This window comes from Chionomys nivalis, chromosome 2 (assembly GCF_950005125.1).
Source record: "Chionomys nivalis chromosome 2, mChiNiv1.1, whole genome shotgun sequence".
Lineage (NCBI taxonomy): Eukaryota > Metazoa > Chordata > Mammalia > Rodentia > Cricetidae > Chionomys > Chionomys nivalis.
In genome coordinates this window covers 121,078,747-121,096,538 of record NC_080087.1, presented here as the reverse complement: position 1 = coordinate 121,096,538, position 17,792 = coordinate 121,078,747, and the positions used below count along the sequence as shown (strand labels likewise).

Here is a 17,792-nt window from a genome sequence, read left to right as displayed (position 1 = left end):
CCCAGGGCCTTACACATGCTAGCACCCTCCCCCCCCAACCACAGTCCCAGACCCTGGGCCTATTTTTTTTTTTTTTTTTTTTTTTTTTTTTGGTTTTTCAAGACAGGGTTTCTCTGTGTAACAGTCCTAGCTGTCCTGGAACTAGCTCTTGTAGACCAGGATGGCCTCGAACTCACAGAGATTCACCTGCCTCTGCCTCCCAAGTGCTGGGATTAAAGGCATGTGCCACCACTGCCCGGCCCTGTGCTTTAATTTTAATAGGATCAAGTTTGCCAATATTATCTTCTGTGCTTAGTGTTGTATCTTGTTTAACCAAAGTCATAAAGATATTTCCTCTAGTATTTTCTAGACACTTTATTGTTCTTCCATTTATAGTTACATCAAAAACACACTTGTAATTAGTTTTGTCCATTATTTTCCAATTTCATTTTTCTATATGGATTCAATTTCATGTTTCATTTTTGAAAAGACCAGCTGAATTATCACTTAAGGTATAAATCAAGTATCAGCAGTTCATGCATCTTTTATGTTCTATTGGCCAGTTCATTCTTAATTAGTAATAAATATACTGTCTTAATTACTTGTTGTAAAATAATCTTTTAAGACGTGTCTTTGACAAGGTGCCTTCTGATTGATTTAATAAAAAGCTAAATGGCCAAAGCTAGGCAGGAAGAGGTTAGGTGGACTTCCAGGCACAGAAAGAACTCTGGGAAGAAGGGAGGCAAAGGAGCCAGCCAGATGCAGAACGAGTCAGATACACAGAATGGGATAAAGATAAAAAGCCACGTGATAGAACACAAATGAATAAAAATATAGGTTAAGTTATAAGAGCTAGTTAGGAACAAGTCTAAGCTACATGGTGAACTTCCATAATTAGTAATAAGTCTCTGTGTCATCATTTGGGCTGGCGAGTCAGAGAAAGACTTGTTACAATGACTGAGGCTTTATAATGAGCTTCTGTACTAGTAGGGCCATTATCTTCATTAAACTACCTTGACTAGAGCCAATGCATAGAGGCACATATATATCATATATATATTACGTTTTTAGACAGTATCTATGTATGTATGTATATATAATATATGATTAATAAGAAGGCTCAGTAGGTAAAGAACTTGTCACCATGCCTGACCATTTGAGTTCAGGCCCTAGGACCCAAAGAGAGGAGAGAAGTGAGTCCCTCGAGTTATCCTCTGACCTCCATATGTGTACTGTGGCATATACATGACTCCCAAATAAATAAATAAATATAATTAAAGTGTCTTGACTAATTCCGTGTGTGCATGCATTCGTGTGTGTGTGTGTGTGCATGCTTCAGCTTGTAAACTTGCACAAAAAGAGAAAATTAAGAACAGGAAGGAACCTGCTGGCATTTTTATAGGATCATACTAAGCCTATATATTAATTTGAAGGATAAATGATATATTTTTTACAATGAGTTTTGCATCTACAAGCAAAAAAATAAACCCTGTCAATTTATTTGAACCACATTTTCTCTGTAGGGATCTAGGAAATCTTTTATATTTAATCACAGGTATTTCATTCGAATACTTGGTAGAAGCAAGCCTCTTTAAAATTTCATTTTCTAACTAGTCATTGCTAGAAGATAGAAATGGAAATTGATTTTGGTACATTGATTTTTTTCAGCCAGTTTTTGTGATAAATGTTCTTATTAATTTGAATATCTTTGGGACTTTCTATGTAACCAAGGGTATCAAAAAAAAAAAAAAAGCTTTGCTCCTCCCTTTCCAATCCATGTGTATTTTTCCATTTCTTACCCCTCTTCTGTAGAACAGACGGTTAAGAACAGACATTTCTGTCCATCTCTCATTGTCGAAGGCATTCTGATTCAGGTGGACTTCCTCAGAGGCAGACCCTGAGACGGAGATTTGAATGCAGAGCCCAGCTGCTCACACTGTTGATCCCAGTACTGGAGTAGCAGCCAACACAAAGGCAGGTACGAGGCTGGATTCTGATGTTCCTGATGAGTGAGTGTGAGCCCAAGACAGGAGGAAGCTGGAGGATCCACACACGCAAGCCTTGTTACTCTAGGGTGGAGCTGCCCTGCAGTAAGGAGCACAATTCCCTAGCACTTCCACTGATGTGATTGAGTAGACCACTCTTGTCAGGGCTGGAGAAATGGCTCAGCATTTAAGAGCACTTGTTGCTCTTGCAGAGGACCCAGCTTCATTTCCCATCACCCGTATGATGGCTCACAGACAAGCCTACATCCAGTTACAGGGGACCTACACTCTCTTTTGACCTCTTTGGGCATCAGACACTCACATGGTAGATTTACATATATGTAGGCAAAACACCCATAAACATTTAAAAAAGAAGAAAAGCAGTACAAAGAAGTGCTCAGGCAAACAAGTATAGACACTGACAGTGGCAGTAGGACCACCTTCTACACAGAGTGGTAGGACAGTTGCCGGCAGGATCTTCAATAAGGACCTTCTGCATTTTACTGTTACAAATAACACAGGCAAAGCCGGGCGGTGGTGGCGCACGCCTTTAATCCCAGCACTCGGGAGGCAGAGGCAGGCGGATCTCCGTGAGTTCGAGACCAGCCTGGTCTACAAGAGCTAGTTCCAGGACAGGCTCCAAAACCACAGAGAAAGCCTGTCTCGAAAAACCAAAAAAAAAAAAAAAAAAAAAACCAAAAAAAAAAAAACAAATAACACAGGCAGTTGCCAGAGTCCGAACCTGTTTGTACATCCTACAAAAGTCTTATGTTACAGAATAGTTAAGACACAGAAAGTACTACAGACGCTGATGGCAAGGGGCTGCCATCCAGGCACTAGGAGCTGAGTCCACCAGCAGCATCTCCACGCTTAACCCTGGCCTGCAAAGGGAGAATCCAGTAATGGACATGACCCACACCAGCGTTTGTCACAACCACACTTAGCACTGACAAACTGAAATGTTGGTACTTGGAGAAAAAAAAAATGTATCAAACAAAGTTCTAGCTAAGAAAATTGAGGAATTAACAAATCTTAGCCGGGCGGTGGTGGCGCACGCCTTTAATCCCAGCACTCGGGAGGCAGTGGCAAGTGGATCTCTGTGAGTTCGAGGCCAGCCTGGTCTACAAGAGCTAGTTCCAGGACAGGAACCAATAATGAGGGGAAGGTAAGGAGGGGGAATGGGGGGAAGGTAAGGTGGGGGTAATGGGGAGAAGGTAAGGTGGGGATAATGGGAGGAAGGTGATGGGGGATGGGGGGAAGGTAAGGAGGGAGGAATGGGGGAAGGTAAGGAGGGAGGAATGAGGAAGGTAAGGAGGGGGAAGGAGAGGAAGGTAAGAAGGGAGGAATGGGGGGAAGGTAAGGAGGGAGGAATGAGGAAGGTAAGGAGGGGGAAGGAGAGGAAGGTAAGAAGGGAGGAATGGGGGGAAGGTAAGGAGGGAGGAATGAGGAAGGTAAGGAGGGGGAAGGAGGGGAAGTTAAGGAGGGGGAAATAACGAGGGGAAATTTAACAGAAGCAAACTTAAACAGATGACTTTATAAAGAATTTGCAAACAAATATGAATGCCTACATGAGAAATTACATGAAATTTGTGAAATCGATCCCTTTAGAGGCAGAAGCTTAAGCACACCGGTTTCTGCACAGTAAAGTTATGAAAGGATTTCCCAGAACAGCATTAAATCCATATGCTTTGTCAGAGAGATTCTACAGCCTTCCATAAGTCCCAATGTTATTAAAATTTTTCAGAACATTAAAACGTCTCTAATCATAACATTGATAACTGAACCTGATAGCACAAAAACTGTAAAGTAATTTTATGAATGTAGATGCAAAAGCCCTAAATAAAATACCATCAAACAGAAGCAATGACTCAGAAAATAAGCTGGCCCTTGTAGTGCAGGTCAGTAGTCCCCGCTGCTAGAGGCTGAGGCAGAACTCCAAGTTCAAGGCTGGCCTATGTAACTTAGTCTTTGTTTCTAAACAGAGACTGGAGAGATGGTGCAGAGGGTGAGAGTGCTTGCTGTGCAAGTATGAGGACCTAAGTTCAAATCCCTAGAATCCATGTGAAAAGCTGGGTATGGCATGTGTGTGCTTGTAAGTCTGGCACTCAGGGGCAGCGAGACATCCTTGATCCTCGAGACAAGAGGATCGCGAGGTCTTCGTCTTCAAGTTCAACGAGAGACCCTGTCTCAAGAAAAGAAGGCCAAGTAATAGAGCAGGGAACCAATCTTACATCTTTCAATGTACTCCACGAAAACCAAACCAAACAAAAAGTCAGATCATACATGGTGATGCTGTCAACCATTTTTTTTTGGTCTTTCATCTAAGTACTTTATACATTCTTTAAGTTAGACATTTATTTTGGTCACAAATGCAGCCCAAATGTGAGTAACAAATAGTATCTTTTATCTTCCCTCCATAGTACCATAGGTAGAAAAAAAATGTCTCTTTGTCACGTATTTGGCCATGGCTGTTTCACACTGTAACCTGGTCTTCTGAAACCATTATTGAACTATAGCTCATGCAATTAGAGCAATCCTAGGTGAGGGTGGTAACCGGCAGGCATGGAGCCCACTGAAAGGCGTCTTCAGCAAACTGAGGACCATTGGGGAACTGTGTAGACAAATCTTGTTGACGTGACAGCAGGGCAGCAGCTCCTTCAATTAAAGCTAGAACGTCACCCACAGTGGTTTGAATGAGCAATGGTTTCAAAGGCTAAGGTACCAAACCACTGGTCCCCAGTTGGTGGTACTATTTGGAAAGGTTATGAAGCCTTTGGGAAGAAGTATGTCACTGTGTGTGTGGGCTTTAAGCCTCATCTGTTTGCCCTTTCTGCTTCTTATGTCTGTTGAGATGTGATCTCCCTCTATGATGAATTATCCTTCTGGAACCATAAGCCCCCAAACGCTTCCTTGCATAAGTTTCTTCACCATGATAGCATCATAGCATAAAAAGGAACTAATACGCTACCCATCACAGCACAACTCTCAACCATGAGACAGTGGCCTGTTTCTTGTTGCCTGGGTGGCTCTGGTAAGGAACCACTAGTGATGAAGTCACAGAGATCCTTTTCTGAATTGAGTCACACTACAGACCACCATAGAAACCAGACCTCTCCAACTGTCAAGCTACCTTCCGACTGTGAAGTCCTTCAACAGCTGCCAACTATAAAAAATCTATGGTGGGGCTGGAGAGATGGCTCAGAGGTTAATTAAGAGCACTGGCTGTTCTTCCAAAGGTCCTGAGTTCAGTTCCCAGCAACCACATGGTGGCTCACAAACATCTGTAATGGGGTCTGGTGCCCTCCTCTGGCCTGTAGGCATACACACAAACAGAATATTGTATACATAATAAGTAAATAAATAAATTAAAAAAAAAATCTATGGTTCACACCCATCTCAGAATTTCAAAAACCTTTGATTGTTTGAAAAATTCACCACCTATGGTACAACAGTCATCTAGTTTGCCAAGAGTAAAGCTCTCATGTATTCTTCCATCTTACCTCCAGCCATGTGGGTCACACAGCCACGAATTTAAAAGTATTTAGTCTGACAAGCTTTTGAGCTATTTAGTCCACCTATTCTTTTTTTGGTTTTGCAGTTGTGTGTGGACTGTATATGCGCTCCTGTGCATGTGGTGTGTACACCTGTGATGGGGGGGGGGGTCAGGAAACATCACTATCTCCCTACCTTATTTCCTAGAGACAGGGTCTCTCTAAGACCATAACTAGGCTGGGACCAGCACACCCCAGTGATTCTCCCGTCTTTACCTCCTATGGCACTGGGGTTACAGCATGTCTGATGTTTTCACATGGGAGCTGAGATCGGAACTCAGGACCTCATGCTTCCTCAGCAAGTGCTACCCACTGAGCTACAGCTCTACTCCTTGGTTTTATCATTTCTTTTTACATAGCAGATTGTGAAATAGTTTGCTTATCCTGTTTCTGGAGACAGGTCCTAGCCTCAAACTGGAATTTCTGGTCTGAACCTCCCCAGTGAGTACTGGGGATACAGGCATGCACCACCATGCACTTGGCTTAAGCCTACCATCTTAAATTCTTCATACTGCTGATTCCTCCCCCTCATCACTTCTGGTTTTGAATTTTTAAATTTACCATCACCTTTTTATTATAAAACATCTTACATGCATACAAAATTTGAAACAGTGTAATCAATACCCACATTCTCTCCAGAGTCAATACTTTTCAAGCCAATCAATAAATAAGTCTGTTTATATAGCACACACATACATGGCTTTGCTGAGTCATCTTTTCAGAAAGATTTTTATGTGTATGAGTATTTTGTATACATGTATGTCTATACATGACATGGGTGTACATGCAGTGTCCATGTAGGTCAGAAGAAGGGCACTGGATCCCCTGGAACTGGAGTTAGATGGTTGGGAACTAACGTGGGTCTTGTTATTTGTTTGTTTTTGAGACAGGGCTTCTCTTAGTATCCCTGGATGTCCTGGAACTTGCTCTGTATACCAGGCTGGCCACCTCCCTCTGCCTCCCAACTGCTGGGATTAAAGGTGGGAGACACCTGTTGGCATGCAGTCAGTGTTCTTAACCACTGAGCTGGCTCTCCAGTACCGTATTCTAACCTCTTAAAAGTCTAGATCAAAATCACAAGGAATGAAAGTGCTTTGAGAAGTGGGAAGCAGGGGCTGGAGGGATGGCTCAGTGTTACTTATGTGTTACTCTTGCAGAGGGCCTGGGTTTAGTTCCCAGCATCTACATGGTGATTCATAACTGGTTACAGAAGAACCAGGGCTTCTGGTCTCTATGGGTACTAGGCACACACACACAGGCAAAACACTCATACACATAAAATAAATCTAAAACCATAAAAAAGGAGTGGTGTGAAGTCCCTATAAACATGAGCTTCTGATACAGGCGAGATGCAAGGAGGACAACTGAACAGTACTTACCTGAATTTTAAGTACAAGTACATTCAGTTCCTTAATTTTATTTCTAGGACTTTATTCTTTACTGCACCCCAACCTTCACCTCTGCTGTGGTTCCAGAGGCTCAGGGCAGGCTCAATTCCCCACCACGCAGCTTCTGAAGAAGCACAACAGAGCTGGGTGAAAATCCACTTTAATAATCCAGCTTCAGCTAAACTGAGACCTCCCCTTCGGTCCCAGGGGTGAGAGAAGACAGGCCTCGCCAAGAGTCCACTAAGTCAGTCCACTAAGAGGTTGCGGCTGACAGAGGGGAACAGCTCAAAGAAACCCTGAAACGAGAGGCAATAGAACTGGGAGTTAGTGAGTGACCAGATGACAGTGTCCAACCGCTCACCTCCCATCACCTTCAGTTCTAGGCTCGATTACTATAGCGTCAAGGGTCTATGCTTAATGTCTTCTCACCCCTCAGCTCGTTCCTAGACAACCTCTCTGAGGCCATGAAAATGAGGAATGGTGTGGCTAGTCTAAGTGTCCTTAAAGGTCCATGTGTTAAAGCTTGCTCACTAGCCTGTGGCATTATTGGGAAGTAGTGAACCGTTAAGATGTGGGGCCTGAAGGGAAGAAGTTAGGTCACCCGGGATAAAGCAAACTTTTGAGGGGACACTGGATCCCCCCACAACCCTCACTGACAATCTCAGGGGAGCAGATTCCTCTGCCACATGTTCTTGCCATGACTCTGCTTTATCTCAGGGCTTAAATCAACAAGCCAACTGATGGTGGAATAAAGCCTCTAAAACTGTGAGCCAAAACCCTGACTTCTTATAGACTTTTATCTCACTTATTCTGTAGAGTGATGGGACGCTGATCCAAGGAGCATCATAGCCAACAGCCCCAGCAACAGGGCTAGCCACTTACTGATGGAGGGGAGGGTCAGGTGGGAGTTACCTTGAAAAGGGTGAGGCTCTGGAGAACTCCAGTGGTACAGGCTGTCTCCCGAATAGAGTGCATGGCCAGTTGGGGGCTACCTAAGTCCAGCACCCGAAGCCCCAGTCGAGAAGCCAAGATAGGTCCAATGGTGGTACCACAGGGGGAGTCGTTCCGGACCATGAGGTCCTGGAGAGAGGAGGAGAGGCCATAAGCTAAACACCAGGTATGCCCATTAAGATCAAGGAAGAAGTTGCCCCAGGGACACAGGCTGGAAGAGGATCTAGTTCTATGTCTTCAAGCATTTAAAAACACTGTTTTGTTACTCTCACACCCAGCCTGAACCCTCAATACACCAAGAAAAATACTCAGCAGCTTTCATGTTCTATAAAACACTGCTGGGCTGGGGTGTGCTTCATTTGGTTGAGTGCTTGCCTATGAGTGAAGCCCTGGATTTGATCCCCTGCAGTGCACACTTAGGCATGGAGGTGCATACTTGTAATTCCAAGACTTGGGAAGCGGAGGGATCAGGAGTTTAAGGTATATTTTACTACACAGTGAGTTTGAAGCTGGCATGAGCTACATAAGACCCTACCTTAAAAAACAAGGAAATTATAATATGATGCTAGATTTTAAGATTCCTTTTTTAAAGTATAAAACAGAACTATAAAATATAAGCCAATTTTTTTGTCAAATGGAAATTACAATATTAACTCATGATTTTAAAAAAAAGTTTTTTTTTCCTAGTTGCCAAATCTAAGAACAAAAATGAAAGGGGGCTGGAGAGATGGCTCGGCGGTTAAGAGCACTGACTGCTCTTCCAGAGGTCCTGAGTTCAACTCCCAGCAACCACATGGTGGCTCACAACCATCTGTAATGAGGTCTGGTGCCCTCCTCTGGCCTGCAGGCATACACACAGACAAAATATTGTATACATACATACATAAATAAATAAATAATAAAAAAATAAAACAAATAAGCAAATAAATTTAAAAAAAAAATGAAAATATGAGGCTGAAATTTCTTACTGTGCCAAAAAGCAAGGTAAGTTTTAAGAGTCCTGTTACAGGGCACAGGAAAGAACTCTTACTGGTCAAAGGCATGGCAACTTGAGCATCACTCATAATAATTCTGTGAACGGCACTCAATCAGTGAACATTCATAATCTGATAGTAAAAAGTGAAAAGCAAAGAAAGTAATTTATAATGACATTTAGGATAAAACTACACCTTGAAAAAGGTTATTGAAGGGAAAGTAAACAATTATCTTGTTGTCTTGTTAGGAGTAATCTTTCAAAATTTTAAGTGTGTGGCAGGCATGTGCTGTGGCACGCATATCAGAGGACAACTTACAGGCATGAGTTCTCGTCTTCCACAATGTGGGTCCCACATATCAAACTCAGGTTGCCAGGCTTTGTGGCAGGTGATTTTACCCACTGGGCTATTTCACTGGCCCAAGAATCAACTTACAATAACTAATCAGCCTGGATGATGGGGGGCAGGTTCTACCTCACAGAATGGGAAGGTTGAAAGAATAGGTGAGGGAAGGTGTATCAGTAAATTCTAATGCAACTGCTGATTAAACAAGGATTATCAATTAGTGTTAAAAAGGGGGCATCTGTCTAGTCAGTGTTTGAAAAGAGGTAACAAATGTATCCAGTGATTTAATTTTACAAAATTTAAAATAAATGCACAGGAAGAATCGGGAAGAATATGTAAAACTCTGATGATACTTTTCTTTTTTGGAGACATGGTCTCAACTATGTATCCCTGGCTGGTCTGGAACTCACTTTGTAAATCAGGATCAGACTCACAGAGATCCATCTGCCTCTGCCTGAGGAGTGGAGTGCTGGGATTAAAGGTGTGAGTACCACTGCCTGGAAAGCCCTGCTTTTTAAGACAGAGTCTCATGTATCTCAGGCTGGCTTTGAACTCGCTATGTGGCGGAGGATGATCCTCCTGTCTCCATTTTCTATGAGCCGGGGTTACAAATGTGTGCTACCTTACCTGGTTCAAATTTTATTTTTTCATTTCTATTTGTCTTTTCTAAAGTATATATGCCATGGTTTTGCTGTAAGCTATTAGGGAAAAGCCTACAATGTCCTCATACCTTGGAATATAAATGCTCTTCCAGGGCCTCAGAAGCAAACTGGCCTGGGTGAGTGTCCTCTCTTATCCTACCTGCTCTCAGCCCTGCCTTCTCTCTCACTACCAGGCTAACTCATTCCCATTCCCCCTGTGATCTTTCTTTCTGTTCCCTCTGGCTGAGATGTTTTTCCTCTGGACCTTCCCAATGTCCTTTTTCTCAGTGCTAGCTCTCACTTCCTCCCAGAGACCTCTCTGTGAGTAGAATGATCTGGCATTCCATGGGGCAAGATGGAGACAAGGAAGCAAAAACAGCCCTTGTGTAGTCCTGCCTCCACCAGAACTTGTGTGCTGTCTGTTACTGGAGCACCGCGGGCCAAACTCCTGATGTAGGAATACATATTTCCACACAGAGTGTGACAGGACAGTGATGGGTGATTTCATAGCCAGAGGAAAGATGAACAGTTGGGGTTCTAGGCTCTCCAGTCCTCAATATTCCTTCTGGGTTGGGGTATAAGATACAGGGAAAGTGGATGTTAGGAGGAAAACAGAAAGGACTAACCTAGGTGGCAAGAGTAAGCCTTACAAAAATCAGTAGTGCAGGGATCATTATCACCCCACTTTACAGATGGGGGCACTAACACCCAGACAGCTTAGCAAACTAGGCTAAAGTCAGCACAACGAAAGCAGCAATGTAGCTAGCTCAGCACCCAAAGCGCTCATCTCACTTACTGGAACTCCCTCCACTGAAGCCCACCTACTGTGCCCATGGAGCACAGCAGTTTATGTCTTCATCCTGATCCCTCCACCAAGCCTTCCCAGAAAAGATACACATTCACCTGCAGGGGCACCCCAACTTGGCTGGCCACCTCTCGAATCAGAGCCTCTGACACTGCATTAGAGGCGTAGCGCTGCTTGCTGTTCACCTTGATCACAGGACCCTGGGAAAAGTCAAGGGGGAATGGAGATGACATGTGACCCAGGGGGAACCACATCAATCAGGCCCAGCCAGGCCACTACACCCTTAAAAGCTTCTTTACCTTATGGAATAAGGGCCGGTGGTTTTCTTCATGCTTGTCCCTGTGGGAGGTGGGAAAGATCAGCACGGTACACTATAGTGGAGGCCTGTCAACATCCTCTCCCCTTCCAAGGCAGATAGCACTAATGGGTTATAGCTTTCTTTCCCACCCAACCCTGCAGGTCCTCAGGGCATTCAAAACAAACATTTAGGCAGATTCTAGCTACAAAAGGAAACAAGCTATCTAACACACATACCAGGCTTAGGCAACATGGGACTTTCACTAAGTCTGGCCTAGAACAATCAAAAGGAAGACCCCTGGAACCTCCCAGGAGATGGAGAAACAGACAGGGCCAGAAATCAGCCTCTAATTGGGATATGCTTGGGTCTCTAGCAGTGAGTACTGTCTGGTAGGAAGACTCACGCATAGTTTGGGTGCACAGCATGGGCCATGTCTGCACTGATCATGAAGGACTTAGGTATGGCTTCCTCGAAGGCGGTCAGACGCTGAGGTGTGGCTGAGATGCGCCGCAGTACCAGCTCCGTCAGCAGAGACTGTGCTCCTTGGGCACTTTCTGACCCCACCTGGGGATGGCAGAGGTTTTACTCTGGGAGTCAGGACACGGAGGTCAGTCAGAGGAGCCCAGTGTTGAGAATGGCCCAGGATCCTCCCGAGTCACATGGTGGGACTGGTATCGTTAGAATCTTTCCTATGCCCACCCAGGTCATTATTGATCATCTGATGACAGCGGACTGGGTCCAGACCAATTCCCAGTCATTTACAGTCTAGAAATAGCACTTACTGATGGAATTTCCACACTGGTCCCCAATACTTACATCTAGGGCTCAGCAGGTGCCACAGCACCCTGGGTAATTTCCCTTAATGTATGTGACGGAGACTGTTAACTATCCATGATATCTTCATAACAGAAGGCCCAAGCCATAGCTACACAACTAACTACCCAGCTAGAGCCATTATTCCAAGTCTTCTCTGCCGCTAAATGTGCTCACACTAAGTTCTGTGAATGTAAGTACTAATGAATTTCATTTCTGGACCACACTCTGGAAGACACAGGTATCTAGTCTCTTTGCCCGCTCCCTTATTACTGACTAGATGTAGACAAGATAACAAGATAACCAGAGATGGAACAGCCAAACACCCAGAACAACAGACCAAAGACCTATCCCAACTGCTAACTGCTCCTAGGGAGTAACATGAGAGAGAACTATCTGTCAAGCCCCACGACAGCAGCTCGGGTTGCAGCCAAACACACAGCTGAGGACCCACTATGTGCCAAGCTACAGACCCGAAAGGATGGTCTGTGTAGTGCTCCTGTCCTTGGGATAGGGATGTAGCAAGGAGCACAGAGAAAAGGGGTATCGAGTCCAGTTACATGTGCCACAGAAGCACCGGCAGCTCTCCTGTCCCCATCTGTAGGCCTCTAGAATGGCCCTGACTCCCTCTGAGTGTCTCTGAGGTAGTTACTGAAGACTGCAGAGAGGGACCTCTGCCCAGAGCCCTCCACGTACCTCTTCATTGTCGTAGAGCGTGATCATGCGCACATGTGGCTCCCTGGCCAAGGAGGAAGGGGATGCACAGGAATCAATCAAAGCCTGGATGGAGAAGGAGACAAGGTCATCATCCCTGCCCTTTGCTTCTTACAACTTAGTCTGCTAGTACCTGGGAGTGGCATGCTGTCCTGCCAGTGAAGAGGGCTGAGTGCTGTGGGACAATGGCCTTGTACCCTGTCACTTATATTGTATTGCTTTAATAAAATGCTGATTGGCCAGTAGCCAGGCAGGAAGTATAGGCGGGGCAAGCAGAACAGGAGATTTCTGGGAAGAGAAAAGAGTCTGTAGTCAACACAGAAGAAGCAAGATGAGAATGACTTGCTGATAAAAGGTACCAAGCTGCCGGGCGGTGGTGGCGCACGCCTTTAATCCCAGCACTCGGGAGGCAGAGGCAGGCGGATCTCTGTGAGTTCGAGACCAGCCTGGTCTACAAGAGCTAGTTCCAGGACAGGCTCCAAAAAACCACAGAGAAACCCTGTCTCGAAAAACCAAAAAAAAAAAAAAAAAGGTACCAAGCTACATGGCTAACACAGACAATGATTATGGGTTAATGCAAGATGTAAGAGATAATAAGAAGCCTGAGGTAATAGGCCTGCCAGTTTATGATTAATGTAGACCTCTGTGTGTTTCTTTGGGACTGAACGGCTGCACACCTCTGTCAACAGCTGGGCTTTCAGCAACCTTTCTCTTAGGCACTGCCTGGCAGTGAAGGACTTTTCTAATGGGATAAGTGATCCATTCACTGGGCTCTTGGCTCCCATACCTTCCCTTACAGAGGCAGGACAATGCTGAAGACAGAAAGAAGATGTAAATCCTGGGAGGACGATTATGAAGACCAAGCAAATTGATGGGCTTCATTAACAACAGCTCTAGAGATGGCCATGAACCTAGCAGACAGGGACCCCAGGTCTACAGGAACTACCCAAAGCCCATCCTCAACCATAAGCTAGGCAGGGAAAAGGCAAGGTAAAAGGCAGAGGAAGGATAAAAGGCTGAGAAATGGCCTGACTAGGGTAGAGAGGAAGTGGAGAACAAGAAGGTGAGCATGAGGTACAGACTGTCCTATGAGGTCCCAAGGAACACAAAGAAAGCTGAGAGGAGACTTAAGTCAGAGGCAGACTGAGGGACGCAGAAGGAAGTGAGAGACGCTGGTGTTCATGGTGGCAAGGACTTTCTTTTCAGACGGAGGTTGTTAATCTGGAGAAAAGTAGCAGACTGGGGTATGAGAAGACATCATAGCACACCTGTTAGCTTTCCCATACCTCAGCTCCTGGTCCCAGACCAGCACAGAAATAGTGATGCCAAGGCTGCAGCATTTGGCCCATCTCTCCCCACCCCCTGGGCTTGAGGCTAGCCCCCATCTCAACTCCTAACTCCCCACCCCCTGGGCTTGTGGTTAGCCCCCATCTCACTCCTAACTTCCCGCCCCTCGTGGGTGTGTGCTGCCTGGAGTGCTCTGGCTCCTCACCTGCAGGGCGCAGAAGCAGCTATGAAGGTTGTCCAGTCGAGGAGCAAAGATGAACTCTTCATAGGCTCCACCCAGGACCTAGAAAGACAGGACCAACACCCTGACCCAAGTGTCCAGGCCCCTCACCCATTTCACCGTTCCCAAGGGCCAGAGCAACTACTCCTGACTGTTGGCTTAGGAAACTTCTTGCTGTTCAGCTGAGAATGAAGGCCAGGAAAGGGTGACCTACAGCATCTACCAGTGGGGGTACACACCTTTAACACCAGCACTTGGGAGGCAGAGGAAGACAGATCTCTGAGTCTGAGGTCAGCCTGGTCTACAGAGCAAGTTCCTGGATAGCCTAGGCTACACAGAGAAACCCTGTCTCAAAAAACAAAACAAAACAATACGCTAAGTAAAAGAAAGAAACCAGCTAACACAAACTTAGGATTAAGATTTAGCAGTTTTCTCCATTAGCAGCTAAGAGGCATGAGGCTCAGAGCTAGCGTAGGTCAAAGCAGACAGGACCCACTTCACACCTCACACATTCTGAGGATCCAACCCCCTAAAAATGAGAGCTCCAAGGCTCAGATTTCTGCTTCTGCCCCTTTCCCTAGAGAAAGAGCTGGATTCCTGGCTTTGTTCTCAAGGTCCAATCCTAGGGCATCAGGACTTCTACCCAGTTCCGTCCATTGTGTAGCAGGACCCGAAAGGTCCCCACACCCTAATCAAGTTCCCATAGGTGGGTCTTGGGGTGAAATGGTCTGCTTATCTGGGAACTACTGAAAGCAAAGTCTCCAAGGAAGAACAAGAACGAGACTAACAGAGGGGCTAAGCACTTCAGGGGCTATCCTGAGGTTGGTGGGGACCCTGGAGGACCCTATCCACAGAGCCCTAGAGCCACTCCTTACTGCAGGCTGAGTGTCTGCCAGGCACAGCTCCATCTCCACGATGTTTTCAGGGCTCAGTCCCAGGTGGGTACAGAGCAGGGACATGAGGACTGAGTGGTGCCGTTCATCCTGTAAGGCAGAAGATGCTACAAGGAGGGCCTGCTCATCTCTTTGCCCTTCCTAGGGGACTGGTCTGTTTCCACTCTGCCCACCCTCCCAGGAGCAAGGAAGCTTCTTACAGCAGCGCTGAGAGGTCCTGGCTCAGGAGTCCCTTTCTCCAGCTCTTCCTGAACTGCTGTGGCAAGAATAGGCACTCTGTGGGGAAATGGGTTGAGAGAAGGGAGTGAGGCAGCCATGAACTTAGGCCTCTCCTTGTCCTTCAATTTCCAGTCCACTCCCCAAGTGTACAGAAACTAGATTCCAAAAGAGGAACTTGATTATGGCCATTAAGAAGTGGTCTTCTGGGTCCCAATGGGACTCCTGTCACCTCATGCCATATCCCACCCCTCACAGCCCTTGGTATAGACTCACAGGTGCGTCTCTGTGTTGGGCCCAAAGTTCTCATTGATATTTCTCTGCAGGTGGATGGCCAGATGCGGGATGCGCAGAATGGGTCTCTCCACATGTACAAGCCTCTGCTCCAGGCGACCTGAGGTAGGGCACTGTGGCCAACAGGCCAGGTCAGAACTGGGCACCTCCCAAATCCAAATGATAACCAAGTCCCCCCCTTCCCATGGGGACACTTCACTGGTACCCTGAAGGAATGTGACATTCAATCTTCCAGCTGCTGAAGTGAGAACCTCCCCAGTTCCTAGGCCCTCTATACCACCTTGATAATGACTCGTCCAGCCAAGGTCAGGTCCCGGTCAAACCACGTGCTCCAGATCCCACCACCGTAGGTCTCCACACCAACCTGGTGGAAGCCCACCTGGCTTCGTCTAGATTTGCGTTTCACCTGAGCATAGAGATGAGAAGAAAACGTCTGGATGACAACATCTGGAGGGGAGACTCAGATGACTGTCAAGTTGGTTGACTGTGGGAAGTGTCTGTGAGGAGGGCATGGGGCACTCTAGCATCCTTCCTGCACCTGGGGATAGGGCGTTCCAAACTGCACCTTCGGAATCTTTTCATTCTGCACGGCCTCCGCACCTCCCTTCAGGCCAGCAGTGCCCTAACTCCTTACCCGGAGGCAGGGACTGTCCGTGTGAGCCCCAATGAGGCTGAAGCCATTGCCAGGAACATACTGGCCCCCCACAGCAAAAGCGATGATGGAGGAGGAGTTTCTGGTTAAGAAGTACTGGAGAAGAGAGTGGAAAGACAGGGGTGTGAGTTGCTTAATCACGTGGAACACAGGAATCTGAAACAGCCTCTGTCTCCAAACAGTCCCAGTACCTTGTTTTCTGGTAAGATATCCCAGCCCTCTGTTTCCTTGAGTTCACGGAAGCCAGCCTGAAGGAGCCGGCTGCGGCACTCAGCCACGACTGTAGAGAAAGGGTCCTCTCATAGAGATGGAAGTTGGTCCGGTCACCCCCACATCTAGCCTCCCTAACCCAGGACACCTACCGTGGAAAGGAGACGGACTCCGGTTCACAAACTTGAGAAGCTCCCTGGCTGTGGCCTGGATTGCCTCTTTCCGGGCCCTGCCGTTCATGGCCACCTACGGGAGGAAGGGGCGCTCAAGCTGCTATCAGGTCTGGACCACGCTTTTCCAACCGAGCTCCGAGTGTCCAAAGCCCTCAGAAATGAGAGCTCCGAGGCTCGGATCTCTGCTTCCGCCGCCCCTTTCCTAGAGACAGGTCAGGATTCCTAGCTCGACCGCCCGGTGCTCAAAGGTTCAGCAGCCACAGGGCATCAGGGCTGCCACCCAGTTCCGCCCCTCGGGCTGCAGGATCCAGAAGGCCCGCCCCCTAAACCCTACCCCACGCCCCGCCCCTCCGGGAAATCCCGATTCGAACTGAAACTCCAGCTCCGGAGCGGCCTTCAAATCTGAAAACGCCACTAGCCGGCGCGCCACTATCTCCGGAACCAAAGCACTGCTTCACCTGCCCTCCCACCAAGTCAGTCATCGGACACCCTTTCCGGCCCCGGGAAGGTCAGGTCACCGCGGAGGGGTTTCAATTTGACTATGAAACCGGAGTACGCCCGGCTCAGCGCTGCGTTAAGCTAAGCTCCGTAAGGGCACGCGGCCGGAGATCGGGCTGGCGGTGGCCACCCACCTGCATCGCCCCACCACCTTCTTCTCGAGGGGTCGGCCTTCGGCCCGCCCCTGCCTCTCCGCTCCTCCCTCTCCGATCAGGCCTCGCCTTCGCCGAGCTGCGTGCTCCGCCTCTCGCCAGGCCGCACCGGGTCTCCGCCTCTACCAGGCCTCGCCCCGCCCCCGCGGCTCCGCGAGCTCCGCCCCTGTCAGGCCGCGGTCGGGGTCCGCCCCCCCCAGCCCCGCCTCTCGCTCAGTTCCCGTCAGGCCTCGTTCTAACCACGCGGACGGCTCCGCTCCAGTCAGGCCGCGCCCCGCCCGCGCTACTCCGCGAGCTCCGCCCCTGTCAGGACGCGTTCCGGTTCCGCTCCCGCCTCTCGTGTCGCCTTCCCCAATCAAGACGCCTCCTAACCACGTGGACTACTCAGCCCCAGTCAGGCCGCGCCCCGCCCCCAAGGCTCCACTAGCTCCGCCCCGTAAGGCCTACCCCCCCCAGGCCCCACCCCTCTGCTCCTCTAGCCCTGCCCCGTCAGGTCTTGCCCTGACAGACCCCGCCCCTACCAGGCTTCTAATCCCGCCCCCATAGGGCGGAGTCCTACTGGGGCTGGCCGCTCCGCCCTTCCCTTTGTCAGCAGCATTGAAGCTCCTGGAGCATCCTAGACAGCGCCGCCCACTGCGGCAGCAGGGCCCTCTAGCGCCCCGGCGGTGTTTAGCACAGCCGTTGATCTGTGGGTCCCTGAGGTATAATAACGAGGGCTCCCCACAACCACCCTTATAATAGGAGCAGCATGGT

At 47.7% G+C, this 17,792-nt stretch overlaps 1 protein-coding gene across 2 annotated transcripts; it reads right to left on the bottom strand.

The window, feature by feature from the left end:
- Positions 1-410: 410 nt before the first annotated feature.
- Positions 411-17,146, bottom strand: Dnpep (aspartyl aminopeptidase). 2 transcript variants are annotated; one of them, XM_057758441.1, is made up of 15 exons: positions 17,022-17,146; positions 16,369-16,462; positions 16,198-16,286; positions 15,989-16,102; positions 15,635-15,760; positions 15,337-15,467; positions 15,045-15,120; positions 14,827-14,934; positions 13,937-14,014; positions 12,427-12,510; positions 11,321-11,481; positions 10,919-10,958; positions 10,718-10,819; positions 7,816-7,983; positions 411-7,199 (listed from the first exon to the last, which is right to left on the bottom strand). In XM_057758441.1, exons 1-15 carry the CDS (start codon positions 17,025-17,027, stop codon positions 7,149-7,151), a joined length of 1,428 nt encoding a protein of 475 aa, XP_057614424.1. In that variant the 5' UTR covers positions 17,028-17,146; the 3' UTR covers positions 411-7,148. The 2 variants fall into 2 exon arrangements, with proteins under 2 accessions (XP_057614424.1, XP_057614415.1); XM_057758432.1 differs by lacking the exon at positions 17,022-17,146 and adding an exon at positions 16,848-16,974.
- Between the last annotated feature and the right edge of the window lie 646 nt (positions 17,147-17,792).